The following is a 23416-nucleotide window of genomic DNA, read 5'->3' on the forward strand; positions in this document are numbered from 1 at the left end:
GCTTTCTTCAGTAAAAACTGCCAGCAAAACTTACTAAACTGTACAACCTTAAAAGACACCTGGGAAAACAAGACGCCTAAAACAAGGAAGGCTTCTAAAAGAAAAACCAATGGACATTAAGTGAAAAGAAAAAAAAAGAAAGATGTGATTCTTCAGAGAGAACAACCACAGACACAAATGTACAGTGTAACACTGACTCTCCCGCCTGAGGAGAAAGCACTATGGGCATCAGCTGCGCATACAAACGTATTCCTTTCACAGCAACTAAATGAAAACCTACTGATAATGGTTAACAGAGGAGTTTACATGAGCTTGTGAAAGAAAATCCCAAATTGAAGCGTGGTCATAGGTCTCATTTCCCAAATCGGCGAACTCTCTGACTCCACTCCGTTTCCTCCAATTAGAACCCAGAGATCTCTGTCTACAAATGCTGCTTAACTAAAGGCAATAATGTTCAGTCAACACAAGGTGCTTAAAAAAAAAAAATCCAAGTTAGCACCATGACTACCCCCTTCTCTTCTTACAGGACTTCAGTTAGAATTTATCAAAATTAGATCAGCAAAAGCTCAGTTAGGTACTACTAACCTACAACTAGTAAACAGTAACAGTAACAGCTTCCCCAAAATGAGTCATAACTAAAACAAGAATGATTAGAAACTCTAAAATACTCAGTTGGATTATATAGTTAAGTATGTTTCAGACCTCAACTCTAGAAGGACTGCAACACTACATATGAAATGTGGATGTGGTTTAGAATATGTCTTTCTGGGGCACCAGGGTGGCTCAGTGGGTTAAGCAGCTGCCTTTGGCTTTGGTCATGATCCTGGAGTCCAGAGATCGAGCCCCAAGTCAGGGTGCCCAATCAGCCGGGAGTCTACTTCTCCTTCTGACCCTCCTCTCATGCTCTCTCTCTCTCTCTCTAATAAATACAATTTAAGAAAAAAAAACAATACTTCTTTCAAAGAGTGTACTTTAAAAACCTTTTTCAAGTATTAGAAAATGAACTTCAGTTTTTACTTGCAATTATACCAACTAACTTCACTTTCAATATATTCACCTCTGAATCTCAATGTGCAAAATTTACAAGTACTATCTTGCGAAAAGAACAAACACAATGACCGAGTTCAGGAATTTGTGTTTCACTGCCTGGGGCCACTTAAATACCAGCCTCTACAGAAGTGTCATTCAGAAAATCTACTACAAAAAGTAAAAAAGCAAACTAGATTTATAAAATAAATAATTGGGGACCTACCTTATCGGAAAAAGGGGCTTTCTTATCAGAACAGAATTCTGAATTGGCTAGAAATTAGGACTAATACAAATGCTCAGTGTATATCAATGATGTACCCACGTCCCAAAAGGTTACTGGCCCATTAAACTATGGGCTTATTTAACAATAATTTATACACACATATACACACACACACAGAAAGGCAACTACTGAATAAAAGAAGACACAAGAATTAAAGTTCAGTGATAACCTACGATTTGAAATAATTTCAAAAGGAAATCACATGACATAAAGTCTTTGGCAAACACATAGCAAGGTTCCTGCCTGAGATGACTCCTAAAAAGCCATATGTTAGCACTGGTATGATCCCAAGTTTCTTTATTCAAGGAAGCTGCTTTCTAGTACATATGTTAAAGACAGCTGGTTCTCTTACATGTAGTTATGCTAATCAAATGGCTTAGCCATATAGTTTCAAAATACAAACATATCTCAAGAAGACAAGATTTGACTTAAATGGTATTTTCTCCTTGTTTTTCTTTTCTTTTTTTTTAAACAATAGGTTATTAGCTCTATAATTTGAGGCCAGAGACTTCTTCACTTGGATTGGTGTTTTTCACTCTAATGGATGCTTGCTCTGGACAGCTCCCGGAAGGCTGTCAAGCCGTTGTATATGGAAATGTCAGTAACATGGGTTGCAAAAGTTCCAGAAGCAATTCAGATGGTGGAAGAGGCCGCTATCCAAACCTGGTAAGAGTCATTCTTCACAATGCAAAGTGATTACCAATCAATCAAGAAACCAAATGGTTTCCACAATAGTAGTTCTTCCTTTTTTCCAAAAATACAGTATACCGAGAAATTAAGAGGCAAAAAGATAATTGGTTTGGAGAAACGGGAGCTATGGACAAGTAACCTCCCAAAGCCAGTTACCTACTCTCATTTTTGCTCCAAGAAAATAAACCAGATAATACTAAAATAAATTTCTTTATTTGAATCATAGAAATCAGGTGGGACACTGACATTTAATTCATACTAAAAAGTCATTTTAGAGTTGACCTATTAGTTTACAATTAAGAAAAAGAGTTTTGAGAAGTGTGGCTATTTCTTGCACAAATAACACAGTAAGATATTCCTTACCCTGACAACTTGCCGAGTACTTGTGATGAAGGTTTTTCTTATACTCAATTCAGTTGCATCGAGGTTGAATTTTCTAGGATTTGCTTCAACTATGCGTGGGTCAAAAAGTCAAGGGAAAGCAATTTCATCATTAAAAACCTAACAAACATCATGTGAAACCACACAATCTCTCACAGGTAAGCAATAAAATCTGTCTCAGTGCTTCTTAAAACACTGTCAACTTGACATACATCATTCTCGAACCTTCTCTTCCCACAGCTGTGAGGGTCTCTGTGCCTCGGAGTGGAGAAGAGCCACCCAGGTGAAGAAACAACAGCCCTTGCTGAGTTCATTACAAATCCATGGTGGGCAGACCATGGCTGAGCCCGGCTCTCCCAGATGCCTGCCAGCACTCTTTGTTGACTCTTTTCTGACTCCAGACCAGCTTTCCCAAGACCACTTTGCAAGCCTTTTTCACCTGCTGTTCCAGACCATCTCATTTATGTCAGGAAGCTAACCCTGCTTATTCCTCTAGAGGTCAAGGCTTCTTCAGTGAATATTCCCCTAATCATCTCGTTCCCAGCCTGGTTCCGCTGCCCCATGTCGGGCTCTCTGGTCTTTTCTCTCTTACTGCCTGCAAATACACAGTGCTGTTATTTGATTAACGTCTGTTCCCCTGTCCCCTGAGCCCTTCACTACTCCCCACCATGAATTCCACGAGGGCTGGTATACTGTTGTTCTATCACTCCAATCTCAGTAACTAACAAAATAACCAGCTCATGGTACACTCAACGATTATTTGCTGAAGGAATGATGAAAACAGAGGCATACCTCGTTTTATTGTGCCTTGTTTTACTGCACATAGCAGACACTGTGTGTTTTACAAATGGAAGGCTTCTGGCAACCCTATGTCGAGCAAGTCTATGGGCGCCATTTTCCAAGAGCATTCGCTCACTTTATGTCTCTGTCACATTTTGGTAATTCTTACAATATTTCAAGTGTTCTTATTATATTTGTTATAATGATCTGTGATTGTGACTCACTGAAAGCTTAGATGATGATTAGACTTTTTTGCAATAAAGTTTTTTTTTTAATTTTTTTTTTTAAAGATTTTGTTTATTTATTTGACAGACAGAGATCACAGGTAGGCAGAGAGGCAGGCAGAGAGAGAGAAGGAAGCAGGCTCCCTACTGAGCAGAGAGCCCGATGTGGGGCTCGATCCCAGGACCCTGAGATCATGACCTGAGCCGAAGGCAGAGGCTTAACCCACTGAGCCACCCAGGCACCCCACAATAAAGTATTTTTTAAAAGACTTTTTTTTTTTTTAAGTAATCTCTACATCCAACAGGGGGTTTGAACTTAAAATCCTGAGATCAAGAGTCACATGCTCTACTGCCTGAGCCAGCCAGGTGCCAGCAATAAAGTACTTTTAAATTAAGGTATATACATTGTTTTTAGACAAAATACTGTCGTGCACTGAATAGACTACAGTATAGTGTCAACATAACTTTTATATGCACCAGGAAACCCTAAAAATTCACTTGTGTCCCTCTACTGCGACCACGATACTCACCTTACTGTGGTGGTCTGGAACGAACCCACAGTATCTCCAAGGTGTAGGTGCACCTGTTAACACTTCTGTCCTCTTTTTCTCACAATTTCTCGGTCTCATCAATCTTCTTCTCTTCCCTCTATCTCAAGGTATCTCCCTGTACCTGTGTTTTTGATCCCACCTTCTCAAGTTTTGTTCCACTAATTTTTAACAATATACTTTTTAAAATAATTTAAAAGGTACCCAGGATCATATGATAAATAGAAATATGAACAGATAATGCCCTCCACTTATTAACTGCATATGAACCTGAAAAGCTGGTTTCCTAGATCACACAGAGAGAACAAGAGAGAAGTGAGAACATGCAACTGGCCTATCTTCAAAATTTTTGATTAACTGGAATTTTTCTAGCCGAAAAAAGGCCATCATTCTCTGGTTCATCAGTCAGGTCAGTGGACTTCCCAACAACAGCATGACTTAATAGGTCCGCTTTTACTAAATGCAGTCTCATGGCACAAAATGCCTCTCTTGGACACTAGCACTGTAACACATCACTTCTTGAACAGGAAAAAGTCCACAAAAGGATTTTCTTTTGGTTTCTAAATAACAGTGTAGGACACTGGTCTGTATACAGCTCTATGGAATAATGACGAACACTCCCAGAAGCTCACTGTGTGGCAGGCCCCCCACTTACCTGCTCAGCTTACACCACCCCTATGAGATAGGTACCACTGTTACCCGAACTTTCTACTGAAGAGGAAACTGAAGCAGAGAGCAAGGCGCCCAAAGTCACATGGCTAGTAACTGGTGTGGCCAGGACTTGAACATACGGTCTGCCTTGAGGGACCAAGCTCTGAACCACTGCACCACACTGTCTCCACATGGCCGGATTTATCACACACTGTAGAAGAAGGTGACCCTACACCGTGGCTTACTGGGCAATTATTTCAAGTATGTCAAGGTACAAATAAGAGTACTATCGGGGCGCCTGGGTGGCTCAGTGGGTTAAGCCTCTGCCTTCGGCTCAGGTCATGATGTCAGGGTCCTGGGATCGAGCCCTGCATCTGGCTTTCTGCTCGGCAGGGAGCCTGCTTCCTCCTCTCTCTCTGCCTGGCGTTCTGCCTACTTGTGATCTCTCTCTGTCAAATAAATAAATAAAATCTTTAAAAAAAAAAAGAGTACTATCAATCAATTATAAAGAAAGATTCTAATCAGTGTACTTGAGACATCAGGATAAAAACGTGTTCACTTTTCTGTTGACCCCAAAGGCACAGGCACCATGGAAAAGGATATTGATGGTCTCGTCAAGGTCCTCGAGATCCCACTCTATGCTCCGGAGGTTGTTCCTCAGCTCATTGGTGGTCCAGTCGATTTCTTCCCTCGTTGCCGTAGAGGGGTCCTGGAGGAGCTCTGTCCATCTCTGAAATAATCCCTGGGCGGTGTTCACTGCTTTCTGTACCTCTCTGTAATCAAGGTGAAGGGAAAGGACAGAAATCACAGATGTGTTCCATGAACAAGTTAACTACTGCCTGATCTAGTTAACAGCGTGATCACATACCATCTTCAGCGACTACCATCCCCAGAAGTGTTTTTAGACCTTTATGGAAGGATCTTGACGAACAAATACCAAAATTCAAACCTTTAAGAATAACAGTATTACGTTCTCAGCTGATTTTGGAATAAAATGGTCATTATTTAAATAGCTATATCAGGTTTATTTGAGAAGGACAATTTTTTGAGAATTATTTGAGAAGGCAAGTTTTTCTCTGAAGAGCCTATACTTAAAAGCCATGTAAGAAACAATCCTACAAATTAACTAAAGTGCCATTAACATTCACACACGCAGCCATTTCGTGTGCTAGTAATCTGTATTCACAAAAACAAGTCCTAACACAGCTTTCCTTTTCTTGGGGGATGGGGGTAGTGGGAGGTGAGGGAAAAAAGGGTCAAGGAAGGGTTATATTCATGCAACTAGCCTTTTAGAAGGGAAGTACTTTAATCTGAGACTTTAAAAAAATTGTTTTAATTCCAGTATTGTTAACATACAGTGTTAGGTGCGTTTCAGATATACAATACAGCGATTCAGTAATTTCATACACTGCTCAGTGCTCATCATGGTTAAGTGTACTCTTAATTCTCTTTACCTATTTTCCCCAGCCCCCCCACCCCATACCCTCTGATAATCATCAGTTTGTTCTCTATAGTTAAGAGTCTGTTTCTTGGTTTTCTTTTTTTTAAAATTTTGCTCATTTGTTTTATTTCTTAAATTCCACATGAGTGAAATCATATGATATTTGTCTTTCTCTGACTGACTTACTTCATCTAGCATTATACCCTCTAACTCCATCCATGTTGTTCCACATGGCAAGATTTAATTTCTTTTTACGGTTACATTAATATTCCATTGTTTATATATATACACCTCATCTTCCTTATCCATTCATCTATCAATGGCCACTCGGGCTGCTTTCATATTCTGGCTATTGTAAATAATGCTGCTATAAACACAGGGGTGCGTGTATCCCTTTAAATTAGTGTATTTGTATTTTGGGGGTAAATACCCAGTAGTATGATTCCTGGATCATAGGGTAGCTCTATTTTTAACTTTTTGAAGGACCTCTATACTGTTTCCCACAGTGGATGCACCAATTTGCACTCCCACCAACACTGCACGGGAGAGCTCTTATTTCTTTGCATCCTCGCCAACACTTGTCGTTTCTTACATTTTTGGTTTTAGACATTCTTGACAGGTGTGAAGCGATAACTCATTGTAGTTTTGATTTGGATTTCCCTGATGATGAGTGATGTTAAATATCTTTTCATGTGTCTGTTGGCCATCCATATGTCTTCTTTGGAGAAATGCCTACTCCTGTCTTCTGCCCATTTTTAAATTGGATTATTTGTTTTTCAGGTGTTGAGCTGTATCCATTCTTTTTATATTTTGGATACTAACCCTTTTATCAGAGTTGTCATCTGGAAATATCTTTTCCCATTCAGTAGCTTGTCTTTAATCTGAGACATTTTAAAATCCAAAATCTCATTAGAAGATTTCCTAGTATTATTAGCTTTAAATATAAATATGTATTATTATTTAAATATGTATTAAACATACACGTAGCAGACAAGTGTGTTTCTTGTTTAGAGAGTGAAACTAGGCCATAAAGTGCTATGATTTAGAATGCTTTCAAATTAGATAAAGTCACAAAGTTGTAAAAATTTTCCCACTTCCATTCTCATGGATTGGAAGAATAAATATTGTTAAAATGTTTATACTACCCAAAGCAATCTACACATTTAATGCAACCTTATCAAAATACCAACAGCATTTTTAAGAGCTAGAACAATCCTAAAATGTATCTGGAACCACAAAAGACCCCATAAGCAAAAGCAATCTTGAAAAGGAAAAAGCAAAGCTGCAGGCCTCACAATTTCGGACTTTATAACAAAGTTGTCATTATCAAAACAGTATGGCACCGACACAAAAACAGACACAAAGATCAACGGAACACAACAGAAAACCCAGAACAGACCCACAAGCATAAGGCCAACTAACCTTTGATAACACAAGAAAGAAAATCCAATGGAAAAAAGTCTCTTCAACAAATGGTGTTGGGAAAACTGGACATCCACATGCAGAAGAATGCAACTGGACCACTTTCTTACACTACACACAAAAATAAATCCAAAATGGATGAAAGACCTCAATTTGAAGTAGGAAGCCATCAAAATCCTAGAGGAGAACACAAGCAGCAACCTCTTTGACACTGGCCATAGCAACTTTTTACTAGACATGTCTCCTAAGGCAAGAGAAGCAAAAGCAAAAATAAACTACTGGGACTTTATCAAAATAAAAAGTTTCTGCACATCAAAGGAAACAATCAATGGAACTAAAAGGTAGCCTCCTTCATGGGAAGAGATATTCACAAGTGATCTATCTGATAAAGGGTTAAAAAAAAAAGATCAACCACTTTTGAGGCAGCATTCTGTATTAGTGTAGAGAGAATGACACTGTAACTTTTCGGACATGCAAATAAAGATACGAAGAGAAAAGAAAAACAACAATAAAGTTTAGCCACCTAACAATGGGCCAATATCCACAATTTAAAAGTTATAACTGAGTATTATTGCATATAAAAGCCAACAAGGAATCATGTAATAATTAATTATATGGTCTCTTATATCAAATATTATAATCTAAACTATAATCACACACCTAAACTAAGAGATCTGTTTTGATCCTTCAATGATTTCTTAACTGGTACTCCTGGGGGTTCACTCAGGGTGTTTGCTGCCTATAGCTTTAAGACAGAAACTGCATGCACCCTAGTCCCTCTGACAGTTTAATCCAAAGATAAAGCACTAGCAAAATGAAGAAAGTTGCCTTATAATAATATTTCGGTTTGAGAATACTCATGAGAGCTAAAAAGAGTCTTAACACAGAGAATAGAGCTCTGGGGCCAGGCTGAATACATCACTGAGCTGTATGGCCAACAGAGACATCTCCCCAGGTCTGTTCAACACCCAGTTTAAGGTTAGCAGGGTCCTCTCATTGTTTCTCCCACATCAGCCTTATACTTTCTGTGTTAATGAGAAACTCTATTTAACATAGAGTTAGGAGAAGGAAGGGACTAAGCATGCGGTTTTTACTTTTTCCTATGGTTTCTGTCTGGTTTGGTAGAGAAAGAGGTACACATCTTCCCATAATACTGGGTACTTGGGTTTATTTTTAGGTGTTGAATATCACCTATGGTACTAGAAGACAGAGTTAAAGAGGCATCAATCATGACATCTCATTTTAAAGAATATAAAAATTAGCAATTCTGTAAAGTACATATAAATTCCTTTTTGAGAACTAAGAAGCCTTAAAACAAAGAAGCCTGAGGCCAGGGCATACCACACTCTCCATCCCCAGAACATGATTATATGCTCAAATTAAATTCTCTATGGTAGCAATCCATACACTTTTTCTTTTTAAGGTTTTATTTATTTGAGAGAGAGAAACAGACAGAGATCGTGAGAGAGAGCACAAGCAGGGAGGAGAGGAAGAAGCCGGCTTCTTACTGGGCAGGGAGACTGACAGGGGATTCGATCCCAGGACCCTGGAATCATGACCTAAACCAAGGCAGACGCTTAACTAACTGAGCCACCCAGACGTCCCTCCATACACTTTTTAAATCTCAGGGATCCTTTGCACTCTTCAGAATTACTGAAGACCCCAAAGAACTTGGATTGTACAATGGAATATTACTCAGGCATCAGAAAGGATTAATACCCAACTTTTGCATCAACATGGACAGAACTGGAGATTATGCTAAATGAAATAAGTCAAGCAGAGAAAGTCACTTATCATATGGTTTCACTTACTTGTGGAACATAAGGCATAGCATTAAGGACATTAGGAGAAGGAAGGGAAAAATGAAGGGGGGGAGGGAAACAGAGTGGGAGTGAACCATGAGAGACTATGGACTCCGGGAAACAAACTGAAGGTTTTAGAGGGGGAGGGGGTGGGAGGATGGGTGAGCCAAGTGAGGGGTATTAAGGAGGGCATGGACTGCATGGAGCACTGGGTGTCATATGCAAACAGGGAATGGTATTAGTCACTGTATGGTGACTAACGTAACAATTAAAAAAAAAAAAAGAACTTAGATTGGCGTGGGTTATTTATCTATTGCCATTCACCATATTAGAATTTCAAACAGATGTTTAAGAAGTATTTATCAAGTAATCAAACAAACTAAACTTGCTACATGTTAATGTAATGTTTTTTGCAAAATAAAACTTCTAAAACAAACAAAAAAAATTACCCTGTTTCACATGTTTGCAGATCTCTTTAATATCTAGTTTAACAGAAGACAGCTGGATTCTCATATCTCCTTCTACATTCAGTCTGTTGACATGTTTTGTTGAAGTATAGAGGAAAATGCAGCCTCGTGTAGATAGACAGACGGAAAAGGGAGGAGTATTTTAATAGCCTGTTTAATTGTGGATATTCTTTTTTGACCCCATACTAAAACTTAACAAAGCGGCAGTTTCTTTTTTTTTTTTTTAAAGATTTTATTTATTTATTTGACAGAGACGGATCACAAGTAGGCAGAGAGGCAGGCAGAGACAGAGAGGAGGAAGCAGGCTCCCTGCCGAGCAGAGAGCCCGACGCGGGACTCGATCCCAGGACCCTGAGATCATGACCTGAGCCGAAGGCAGCAGCTTAACCCACTGAGCCACCCAGGCGCCCCAAAGCGGCAGTTTCTTAAAGGTTAGTTGCAATGTGGAACCTGAAACTGTATCAAAGACTTTTTCAACTCTTCATGTCTTACCATCCATAGTATTTTGAATGGATCCTTTAGCTACCCATGATTGATTTTATCACATATACTGTCATCTGGAAAGTATTAGTTTGCTGAGTACCACAGGTCTTGAAAATGCTGACTCTTTTCATTAAACAATATCCCAAATCATATAACACCACCACCAATCTCATCAGAAAAAATTAACTACTGGGAACCTGTAAGATAATAGGAGTTGATAGAAACTTTCCAAAATTCCGGTTTTTTTTTTTTTTAAAGGCTCTAATTTTATCATCTGCAATAAAACCTGTCAATTGTCTATTAAGTGACAGGTTCACTTTCTTCATTTTTGAGAAAATATCTCAAGTACTTTTTAGGTAATTTTCAAGTTTGAGAACATATGCAAGTCTTAATAGCCAGTTTGCCAGGCATACTTTCAAGTAAAAATGAGAGTCTGTGCAGGAAAAAAAAAAAAAAACAAAAAACAAAAACGAGCTATTTCAGCTAGCAACTCAATCACAAATTGCTTTTCAGAGACAACCATCTTATACCATAATATAGCAAAAGAGCTTTGCCATACTCTCAGTTCGTCACATAGAATAGTAAAATGTGTACAAAGGCTGGGGGAAAACATTTGTGTGACATAACTGATCAATGTCTTTTTATCTAGAATATAATTTTTTTTAAATTCTCAAAACTGGGGTGCCTGGGTGGCTCAGTGGGTTGAGCCTCTGCCTTCGGCTCAGGTCATGATCTCAGGGTCCTGGGATCGAGCCCCGCATCAGGCTCTCTGCTCAGCAGGGAGCCTGCTTTCCCCTCCCTCTCTGCCTGCCTCTCTGTCTGCCTCTCTGTCTACTTGTGATCTCTGCCAAATAAATAAATAAAATCTTTAAAAAAAAAAATTCTCAAAACTTAGCAAGAAAAACAAACCTAATTAAGAAATGGGGGGGGGTGGTAGGAAATGAGCAAAAGATGTGAATAGTCACTTCACCAAAGACGACATATGGATGATAGTTAAGCACACAAGATGTCCAATACCATTAGTTATTAGAAAAATGCAAATTAAATCCACAATGAGATACCACTACTAACTGAGAATGGTTTAAAATAAACGACTGACAACACCAAAGGCTGACCAGGTAGTAGAGTAACTGGAACTCCTGTGCATTTCTAGTAGGAATACAAAATGGTACAACCACTTTGGAAAATAACATGCCTTTCTTAAATTAAACAGGTTTATTGGGGCGCCTGGTAAGCAAAGGTAGTTAAGCCTCTGCCTTTGGCTCGGCTCATGATCCCAGAGTCCTGGGATCGAGCCCCCATCAGGCTCCCCGCTCGGTGGGAGGCCTGCTTTTTCCTCTCCCACTACCCTTGCTTGTGTTCCTTCTCTCTGTCAAATAAATAAATAAAATCTTAAAAAGCAAACAAACATATTTATCATATGACCCAACAATCTCACTTCTAGGTGACATGAAAACGTACATTCACACAACCACCTGGAAATTCTTAGAGTAGAGTTTTAATCATAATTGTCAAAAATTGAAAACCACCACCCCTCAAGCAATAGCAACTGACCTGACAAGACCTCCAGCCAGCCCAGACCACCCAGACCAGTTTGAGTGTAAGCCCCAACTCAAGCCTGTGCAGACAGATCATGGAGTGACTTCTAGAATGACCAACAACTACCTTTACCGCATTATAATATTAAATTCTCCACCCACAGAGGAGCATAGGCCTCATTTACCTACCATACAATGTACACACAGGTATGTTTCCTGAAGGCACATGTGCGACCTTCCACCCGCCTCTACATATGACAGACAAGCTTCCCCTTTTTAAATAATCATCCTAATCCAAAATGAAAGGAACCCATCTACACTTGCTCAGGGAATCACAGCTCTGAAAGTTATTCCCCGTGACCTCCTTATTTGCTGCAAATAAAGTTTCCTTTGTGCAACAACCCACCTGGCACAGTATTTTTTTAATTTAATTTTATTTAAATTCAATTAATTAACATACAGTGTATTATTAGTTTCAGAGGTAGAGTTCAGTGATTCATCAGTTGCATAGAACACCCAGTGCTCGTTACACAGTTTTATCTGTGACTCACCAACGAGCAAACTCACATTAGTTCATCTACAATGGGACACAGAGAAACCTTTAGGGGGGATGGGTCTGTCCTATATCTTATTTGTGGAGGTGGTGATTGCACACAACTGTATCCATTTGTCAAATTGTGAAGAAATGTACACTAAAAATTAAGATCAATTTTACGGTAGACAAATTAGAACTTTAAAATCTGGATGGCTCAGTTGTTAAGCACCTGCCTTCAGCTCAGGTCATGATTCCAGGGTCCTGGGATTGAGCCCCACATTAGGCTTCCTGCTCAGTGAAGAAGCCTGCTTCTCCCTCTCCCACTCCCCCTGCTTGTGTTTCTGCTCTTCCTATCTCTTTCTCTGTCAAATAAATAAATAAAATCTTAAAAAAAAAAAAAAAAAAAAAACAGAAAGTGTCTTTAAGGATCAAGATTTGATACAATTAATAATTTTTAATTTTTCAATGAAGAACATTTTTAGGGGAATATGCCTTTTTTTCTTTTTCACTGCAAGGGAGGAACACAGTAACTACTAGTACAGTTTGGTGCCACTGCCTTGACCTAGGCTAAGGCAGGGCAGTTTTACCCGCCACAGCTTTTTGCACCATTGGTGTAAATGTTAGTACAATGGAAAAAGCAAATGACATCTGAGTTATTATGAAAAGTGTTTTAGGTTAAGGGAGTCTTCCATGAAAGGGTCAAGAACCCCTTGAGATCCAAGGACCACACTTTCGTAACTGCAACTCCTAAGACACTGATAGTCGGACTTGATGGGGAGGAGGGGGCACACAGATGGATTCAATTCTAGTAGCACAGAGTGAAATCAAGGAGTCCTTAAGCATGTTCTGAAGAAGATATCAAAGAAATGGCAGGAATCAGAAAAATGCCACAAAGCAATCCCAGGATAACATTCAACACCCACAGGCCTGCCCAGTGACCTGGCTTATTCCACTCTCAATCTCTTATTTTTTTATTTTTATTTTTTTAAAGATTTTATTTATTTATTTGTCAGAGAGAGAGCGAGCACAGGCAGACAGAGAGGCAGGCAGAGGCAGAGGGAGAAGCAGGCTCCCTGCCGAGCAAGGAGCCTGATGTGGGACTCAATCGGGATCATCACCTGAGCCGAAGGCAGCCGCTCAACCAACTGAGCCACCCAGGTGTCCCTCAATCTCTTATTTTTTCAAGAGGTTTTCAGTTAGTGGCACAGACACAAGAAAGGGAAAGTGGTGATTATTTTGCAGTTCTAAGACAAACGTTTCAAGGAATTACAAAGGTGAAAACTATCAATTGTTCAAGTCTTGAAGAGCCAGAACCTGTAATGTGTCATGAAATCCTATTTTAACAGCAGCTTGTGGGGTCCCTCAAAGTTTAAAACACCTCCCAATTTCATTTCAGTTTAATGCTAGCCTGAAAAAAGAAGGCATGAAAGGAAAGTAGAAAACATCGTGTGTCACAAACAAATCCTTTTTTAAGCCAGATATTTATGGTAACCAGAATTTTCAAGAGAACTTGGGATTTCTGGTCAGTTTCAAGAGCCCCAAGCCACACCTAATAATGTGTGAGACTCTAGTGAGACAACTCATTCAATTAGGAACCATTTGTAAATACCTGGAACTAAATATTTACAATCACTAGGCATTCCAAGGAAATCAATCAGGACAGAGGAAAACAACAACAAAAAGACAGAGGAGTATATAATAGCGTGATCTGTTTGAGATTTGTGAGGGTTTTAACAAGGGAAGAAGAGCCCACTGAGTTTTCTTCACACTACTCTCTCAGGAAGGACAACGGAATCGTTTCTGTAAGAAGTGGCGGGTTAGGCATCCCCCCTCTTCCCGCCCACATACGTGCCCAGCATAGGTGGCTCTGCACAGCCCACGTGAGCCCAGCACCCTGACCAGACAGCTGCAGTGGCGGACTCCTTGGGCAACAGAGATCCAATTTTGTGTAGTCTCCAGAAAGGTTAAAATCACAAAACACTGCTCTCCTTTTCCTGTGAAGTGCGGTTTACTTATTTGAGGTTTTCCTTTCAACTATGTGAAGGGAATGACTGGTGAAGTCTGATGCCCAGAACTTTCCATGAGGCCAGGTATACCATGACTTTTTGGATCTCTTTGGCTAAGCAGACTTCTAGGTTAACCATCTGCTCACCAACAGCTCTGGGAATCCTGTCTGGCACCATGTCACCAAAAACTTGCTGACTGCTTTCCTAGAAGTACAGGGTTAGCACCTGACCCAGAGAAGGTCCCCACAACAGTCAAACAGATTTTCTGCTGCTACATCTGTTACAGATGTTTCCAAAGTCATTTCTGTCTTACCCAGTTCATGGGCAACAGAAGTCACAGTGTTGGAAAATGCCAGGGATGAAGATCTTCCACCTTGCTGTCTACCAAATGGTCTATCAAAATCAAGGGACCTGTCATATCCTCATGGGTTAAACTCCATGAACACCAGAATGAAGGTCCCTCACTGTGGTCCACATCAATGCTCAGAGAGCTACTGCCAGGCAACTGTCAAAAGTGAAAACACAGTCCACATCTTTGAAGAATCGTTTGGACCAAAATGAAGTCATCAAAGCTTTCAAAACCAGATTCTTCCACTCATTACACATAAAAAGTTGACACTGTCAGAACTAACCTAGTTTGTTTCCGAAGCCAAACACTAACCCTCGGTCATTGCTAGCTGAGCCTCTCCCATACAACATTCTAGTCTGTTCTACCATGGGGAAGGGCCCAATATCCCAACCAACCTCTAGGACTAAAGGCAATACATTTAGATGTCCATTAAAATCACCAAGTTTTCTTCTCTAGATCTTGCCAAGTTTCTCAGAAAAGTTGGAGGAAGGAGTATCTCAGCCATTAGGGAGCTTTGATTTTGCAGAATCTGCCATTCGGCTATGCCAACACGTTGCAGAGTAATTGTAGCTGCAACCTCTGTCAGCCTTCTGATTTCTCCTTTTTTCTTTCACCATGCCGACAGACTCCAAATTGGCATCTGTTCCAGTTCCTGTGGCTATATAACAACCATCCCAAAACTTAGTGGGAGTAAAACAAGCATTTATTATGCTCATGGATTCTGCAGGTCAGGAAACCAGATGGCTGGTCCCTGCTCCACAATGTCTCGGGCTGCAAAAACATGGGCTCCCCAGTGGGGTCTCTGTGTCTCTGCACATGATCTCCCTAGCAGAGCAGCTGCAGTATGGCTGGACCTCTCACATGTTAGCTCCGGACACCCCTGCCTTCCGTCCCAAGTCAGGAAGAAGCAGGTGGAAGCTATATGGGCTTGGCTATCTTTTAGGACTTAAGCTTCGGGAGTCAAGCAGTGTCATCTCTGCCTCATTCTGTCAGGGGAGGCAATCAGGTCCCAGGGAAAGGAACTAGGATCTCAGCTTGGTAGGTGAATGTCAGCTTCACAATTTCAGAAAAGCAAACGGGGCAGGCTAGATACTGGGGTGGCCACCTGTAGAAGAAGACATTCGGCCACAAGACCAGTATCTGGGGCAGGCAGCGCTCATTCTGCACAACTCTACTGAGAGGTTCCTGCTTCATCAATATACTGAGAGGCTAGGAAAGGCAGACGGTGTCCATTCTAGTAATGAAATCTGAAAAACTCGGGCTCTGCGAGCCTCTGAAACCATATCCCCCTCCCGCCCCATATCCTCCCAACCTCTTCCAACACCAATCCCTCGTGCTAGGTAAGGGAGGAGCACTTGTTGCTGCTTGGCTTCCGTACTCACATCTTCTGTATTTGAGGCGAAAACCACACACACTCCTCTCACTTGACCTCACTGTCATTTCTGAATTCAACTGTACTGTGATACCTTTTGCAATTACTCTTGTGGGGGAAAAACTGACTCTACTTATTTACCTACGGTTATATACAATTTTGACCTCAATTGGCTGCTGCTTCCACATCCCCCCTGGGATAGTACCACTACTACCAATGACACCGCAGGTCAAAGTCATGACTGGCCTGAACTCGTCTTCACTTTCACTATACTTGCCACTACAGCCTTCATAGCTGTTTTCTTGAAACTCTCACTTCCTTTGTTTTTGTGACATTGTGCTTTTAGTTTCTAGCAGTTTTCTCTTTCCTTTTCTTCCACTTGGTCCTAGTGTTTCTCAGCACTTTTTAGAACTTCTAGGTGCTCATCAATACTCACGAGGTTCAAAGGATCCCTTTAGCTGACAACTCCACTCCTCAACAGCATTACCAACCCTCACCCAGGATTAATTCCTGGATTTTTGGCTGCCTGCAGGACCATTCCATTTGCCTAAAACCAAATTGATCTTATCCTGCCTACAAATAAATAAATAAAAAGCAAGCATTCAAACAAACAGATAAAGCAGAAAAAAAGTCTGCTTCCTTCTCTAACTTCCTCTTTTCAGTCAACAGCGCCTCTATCTTCCGAGATTTCAAACTTGTCTAGACACTCTTCCTCTTCTCACCTTGCACAACTTCTACTTAAGTTCAATCACTGGATTTTAGATCTGGAAGAAACTTTCAAGATAACTAGTCTGCACTCGTTAAACACACAGAACTGGGCCCGGGCATCTTGGCTATTTGTGTCATACGCTTCTGACTCTGACTATGAGGTGCCTTCCAGTACCAAGACTACTCAATCCCATCTTTGCTAAGCCTTCGGACAAATCTATTTTCTTTGTGGAATCAGAAGACCTGGGTCTGAACCCTTAACAGCTGTTTGACCATAGGCAAGTAAACAGTAACTGCTAGTTAAAACTGCCTCTTAACTGCTAGTTAAGAACTCACAATATGAAACAGGGGCGCCTGGGTGGCTCAGTGGGTTCAAGCTTCTGCCTTCGGCTCAGGTCATGATCCCAGGGTCCTGGGATCGAGCCCCACATCAGGCTCTCTGCTCAGCAGGGTGCCTGCTTCCCTTCCTCTCTCTCTGCCTGCCTCTCTGCCTACTTGTGATCTGTCTGTTAAATAAATATATAAATCTTTAAAAAAAAAAGAACTTACAATAGGAAACAGATTAAATTTAAACTCCTCAGCTGGGTATTCCACATCTTCCTCCCCCAAACTGGCCGACTTTAATATCCAACCTGATTTTTTTCACTAAAACAAAATCTGTGTCAGTTGGCAGGTCTCCTTCCCATCCTCCCCTTTCTCATTTCTGGCTCTAGACCTCTGCTGGCTGCTTCCCCAGCAAAGAAAGAGTCCCTACATCTCTGCAAATGAAAAGCAGACATTTCCTTTAAGGGCTAGAATGAGACCCTATACTTGCTTCACTAAAATGTCCTTGACCAACAGTCCTACTGCGGTCTTTCCTTTTTTCAGTCTCCATAACATTTCAATTCTACTCTGAAATCTTACACACAATGCACATTGTCTTTTGCCTACACTCTGCATATCTGCATAGTGTTGTCCAACTAGACTACAATTTCAGCCAAATATAGTATTAGGCATTCAATAAACTTAAAACAAATGTGTGCAAAGTCTTTACGGTGAAACATCTGATTCTGATTTTAAAACGCAGAATGTGAGATCTCACTTACATTCATTTCATTACACTAAGATTTCCTTGCAAGCAAGTGATTTCTTTTTCAGTGATTATATCAATAAATAGTTCTTTCAAAAACGTGAATAAAATGCACAATGCTCGCCTTCAAGAAACTCACAATCTAGAGTTAAGAAGGCAGCACATACAGACAAATGCCAATTAAACAATACAACGTAAGAGGGGTGTCTGGGTGGCTCAGTGGGTTAAAGCCTCTGCCTTCGGCCCAGGTCATGATCCCAGGGTCCTGGGATTGAACCCCACATTGGGCTCTCTGCTGAGCAGGGAGCCTGCTTCCTCCTCTCTCTCTGCCTGCTCTCTGCCTACTTGCGATCTCTGTCAAATAAATAAATAAAATCTTAAAAAAAAAAAAAAGAATACAACATAACATACACCATATTGCTCATCTGCTTACTCAGGCCATTATTTCAACATTGATCCACAGCCAAGAACCTGGAAATGATCCTTACTCAGGCACACAAAGCCTCCAAAACAAAATACTAAAGAGCCACAACATTCATGCCTTTTACCTACAGGAGAGGCTCACTTGGTACCAACAGACTCTCATTGCTCAATTTTGTGGTTTTCTAAGTTAGTTCAATTAGAAGTTGCAAATTCTAAAAAGTTGCCAATAAGACAGGGAAAAATACAGAACCCAAAATTCAAAATGTATGTACTCATCAAACAAGCACCACATGAGTCCCTAACAAAATACAAAGATGAAAAAAACACGATTCAAACATGGCATTTTTTTTTCTCTTCGCAAATGAGTAATGATTTCTTAAAAGTCTCTTAAGAGATCAGGGTAAATGGATGGGGGTTGGAGAGAGAGCGGAGACAGGGTATATTCTGGAGGGCAATCTGGTAATACGCATCGGAAACTCTGAAAACGTGCTTACTCTTTGAATTAGCAATTCTGCCACAGGAATACAGGCTCTGGAAATAATCAGAAGCAGCAATAAAGACCGTCAGGCATTCATTCTCCTTGCCACTACTCTATTTGTAATAGTGAAAAACTAGAAACATCCTGTCATCCTCGGTAATCATTTATATTACATTTATATGGCAAAATACAACGTAGTCCTCAAAAGCTCCCCCCACTGAAGACATTTTGAGGATATAAAAAAATACAGATGGCCCTCCAGTCCCCTTTCCGCCATCTTTCAGTGCCGCCACAACGTGCACACAAATGTCCTGGCAGAGTTGCTCAAGAGCATTAGCCACGCTGAGAAGAGGCAAACGCCAGGTTCTTCCTAGGCCATGCTCCAAAGTCCTCGTCCCGTCTCTGACTGCGAGGATGAAGCAGGGTTACACTGGCGAATGTGAAGTCACGGGAAATCAGAGAGCCGGGAAAATTGCTGTGAAGCCCACAGGCAGGTTAAACATGTGTGGAGCGATCAGCCCCAGATGTGATGTACTCAAAGATCTAGAAAAATGGCAGAATAATCTGCTCCCGTACCACTAGCTTGGTTTCATCATATGGACAATCTCTGGGATCAATCAACCTCTCACAAGTAGCCTCATGGACCATGAAGAAGCAAGATGAAAACACAAAGGAGGGGAAATCCCGGGATCCTTTTTCTAGGGATATAATACATATGTGTAAATAAGGTGCCTCAAAAGAAAAAAATATACAGATGAAAAGATTATAATACAGTATGATCCCAATTTCTAAAACAATTATTCAATAATAATAATATACACATATATAAATCCTGGCCTTTCTGCTTATAAGTGTATAAGCCTGAAGTTTGTTTTGTTTTGTTTTGTTTTAACTAAGTTTCATTTTCTTCATTTGTACAATGATAATAATAATACGAGTACTTACTTTGTAAGGACTAAAAAGATAATTACTGTTAGGTTCTTAGCACAGTGCCTAATACATAGTAAGAGATCAAAAACTGGTGAAAAATATTGCCTATAACTATTTTTTTAAGGATTTTATTTATTTATTTGACAGACAGAGATCACAAGTAGGCAGAGAGGCAGGCAGAGAGAGAGGAGGAAGCAGGCTCCCTGCCAAGCAGAAAGCCCAATGTGGGGCTCAATCCCAGGACCCTGGGACCATGACCTGAGCCGAAGGCAGAACCTTGAACCCACTGAGCTATCCAGGCGCCCCCTGCCTATAACTATTAATAGAAGTTGAGATCAAAAACACACAAAAATTTTAACAAATTATTTCTGGATGGTGGCATATCAAGAAATTTTTATTCTTTTTATATTTTTGTTTCCTAGATTTTTTAAAATAAGCATATTTTGGTTTAACATTAGTTTAAATGTTACTCAAAAACCAGTAAGACGTCATCTTTCCTCTCAGAAAGGGCACCTTATTTGGCTGGAATCACAGAAACAGACTTTTTTTTTTCTTTTTTTAAGATTTTATTTATTTATTTGACAGAGAGAGAGGGAGAGATCACAAGTAGGCAGAGAGGTAGGCAGAGAGAAAGAGTGGGGAGAAAGGTCCCTGCTGAACAGAGAGAGAGCCTGATGCAGGGATTGATCCCAGGACCCCGAGACCCAGAGCTGAGCTGAAGGCAGAGGCTTAACCCACAGAGCCACCCTGGCGCCCCAGAAACAGTTAAAAGAGAATGTTTATGGGCATTTAACATGTGCCCCCAACTGCTAGGCCATTTACACGTATTAATTCACTTTATCCTTATAACCAATAAAGCAGGTATTGTTAAGTCAATTTTGTACAGTGCTAAGCCACTTTGTAAAAACAGGTTCAAAGAGGAGAATTCAATAGCCAAAGTTACACCAAGTAATTGAAAGGTATGATCCCAACACTGGGTCCGCTCAATTACCAAAAAACAGTTCTTTCACCAAACTTCACTGCCTCCTGAAGTCAGATAAAAAGAAAAATTACACCCAGAATCCATTTTCCTTTCTCTTTACCTCCCTTTACTCTTACAGAACTTATCACCACCTGACATACCACGTTATTGGTCTGTTTCCTGTCCCTAGAATGTAGTCTCCGTAAAAATGGGATTTTGTTTGCTCTCTGCTGTACCCTCAGCTCCTAGCACACAAAAACAGACACTCCATAAGGGTGTTAGAATAAAGGATTCTGAATAGAGAAGTGACCTAATCGTGTCTCTGTGGACACATCTGGTAGCAGTGCAAAGCTTGCTGAAGAAGTTGCTTGCAGACGTCCAGGTGGGAGAGAACAAGGACAAGCACTATGGTAGAAGAACCATAAATAGGGAGGGAGAAGAGATTCCAGAAGTATCCAAGGGATGGCCCTGATAGGACATGATGACCAAGCAGACGTGGGACTGAAGGAGAATGGAGTCAGGAGTGGAGTCGGGAGTGGCGAGCTCAAAGGAGGAAGATCTGGTCAGGTTTCTTGAGGGAGGGAAGAGAGTGGGACCAGAGCAACCAGATGTGCTCAGATACATGGGCAATACCTGATGCAGGCGAATAACGAAGCTGCCCCAGTGACAGCACAAGGACAGGATCCACCCAAGAGGCTACGAGCGAAGGGCAGGGGGAGGTGATTCAGGAGACCCTGGAGTTTCAGACACCGAGTTCTGGTGCTATAAACACCACTGGGAATGAGGCCAGGCTGGGGCCCCACATGCCCAGAGAGCTTAGCTGCCCTACTGTGGTGGTTTTCTCCTCTGTGTCCTGGCATTCTGCTCTGAATGGGACACTGATCGTGTCAAACCCTCACAAACCTAGCCGAAACATCTGGGCATTAAGAACTGCATATTTCAATTAACACAGCTTTCTAACTGGTCCCCTTCTAAATCTTTCCTCACATGGATGTCTCCAACAGTACTACCAGATCAATATTCCCCAAAACCCTCATTTCATTCCATTTCCCAGATTGAAAAATCTCCAATGGCTTCAAAATGAGACTCTCCTTGACCCTATTCTACCTATATTGTGAAGTTTTAACAGTGTGAGTAGAACCAGGCAGTTCTTGGGTCTACCATTTCTTAGCTGTGTGACCCCAGGCAAATAACCCCTCTGGGCTCCCTCGGTTCCTCATCTCTAAATGTGGGTGGTACCCACATCACAGAGCTGTTCCTATCAAGTGAAAATGTTTATAAAGTCCTTACTTAGCTCGAAACGCCTGGACAGGAGCTGTATCCTTTAAATGTTAGCTATTATTATTACTTCCCTAAATAAACTTCCTATAGCACCTGGGACACACTCCTTGATCATTTCTAATACACAATGCCCGTCTCGGGGCATTTGTTGGCAGTGTTCCCACCCAGGAACCACTACTCCTCAACCACCACCACCACCACCACGAGTATTTATTTCACATTTACACCGTATATTCAAGGTGCTGGGCTGGAAATACAGGAAAAATAAATAGCCCCAAACCCTCAGAGCTCATAGTCTAATAATGAAAGACAGCCAGAGGAAGGGGTGTAAAAACGTGTTACAAGTGCCAAGGGAAGCACTTCCTGGAGGCAATGCAGTTGCTTACACTGACCTTCAAAGCTTAGTGGGTGAACCAGGCAGAGTGGGTATACGTGGAGTAAGAGCAGCCAGGACTGTGGTCGTAATCACTAAGCCTGACCTTGCTGGAGCTCTGAGCTGAGAATAGGCAGACGGGCCGGAGGGTAAAGGACGGCTACATCATGGTGGTCATGAAGAGTTTGGACTTTAAATAGGCAGCCACGAAATGATGTTAAGTGCGGAACCACTGCTTGGGTTCTAGAAGAGCTACACGTCTTCTACCCACCACGGGCTCCACACATGACTATGGAATGCCTGAAATGCACTGGTTGTGACTGAGGAACTAATTTTTTAATTTCAATTAACTTACATTTAAAAGCTGATATGCAACTCAGTTACTGGAAAATTTTTAAGTATGTCTGGGATGTTTGGGTATGTGAATCTACTCTTTCAACTGTAAATTCAATATACTCTAAATATAGAGCAAACATTCCTGATGAAAATTTAGTGTCCAAATTGAAATGTTCTGTATGTGTAAAATTTACTCCAAATTTGAAAACTTAGTACAGAAAAAGTAAAATATCCTATTATAATCTTCATATCAGCCATCTGCTGAAATATTTTGAATACGTTAAGGATGAAACTGAAATTAATTTCACTAGTTTCTTTTTACCCCCCCCTTTTTTTTTTTTTGAAGTGAGCTCTACACCCATTGTTGGGCCATGCCATGGAGATCAAGAGTGACATGCTCCACCAACTAAGCCAGCCAAACGCCCCTCTTTTTACTTTCTAAGATGGCTACTAGGGCATGCCTGGGTGGCTCAGCGGGTTAAGCCTCTGCCTTCAGCTCAGGTCATGATCTCAGGGGCCTGAGATCAAACCCCACATCGGGCTCTCTGCTCCGCAGGAAGCCTGTTTCCGCCTACCTCTCTGTCTACTTGTGATCTCTGTCTGTCAAATAAATAAATAAATAAATAAGATGGCTACTAGGAAAATGGCATATATGGCTCACATTATATTTTAGATAGCACTAACCCAAAAGAACCAAAGGCAGATGACTAGAAGCAGGCAAACCAAATAAGAGACTTTTTTTTTTTTTTAAAGATTTTATTTATTTATTTGACAGAGAGAGATCACAAGTAGGCAGAGAGGCAGGCAGAGAGAGAGAGGAGGAGGAAGCAGGCTCCCTGCTGAGCAGAGAGCCCGA

The 23416-nt window shown here is 40.9% G+C and overlaps 1 protein-coding gene across 1 annotated transcript in view; it reads right to left on the minus strand.

Moving 5' to 3' along the window:
• Positions 1-23416, minus strand: part of STX6 (syntaxin 6) — a 46932-nt gene that overhangs the window by 21140 nt on the left and 2376 nt on the right. Inside the window, exons 2-3 of the mRNA XM_044267232.1 lie at positions 5190-5359; positions 2366-2460 (exon numbers count right to left, since the gene is read on the minus strand). Of these exons, the coding sequence (XP_044123167.1) occupies positions 2366-2460; positions 5190-5359 (265 nt within the window). The remainder of the gene's footprint in view (positions 1-2365; positions 2461-5189; positions 5360-23416) is intronic.

The sequence above is a fragment of the Neovison vison genome, chromosome 10 (genome assembly GCF_020171115.1).
Source record: "Neovison vison isolate M4711 chromosome 10, ASM_NN_V1, whole genome shotgun sequence".
NCBI classification, from domain to species: domain Eukaryota; kingdom Metazoa; phylum Chordata; class Mammalia; order Carnivora; family Mustelidae; genus Neogale; species Neogale vison.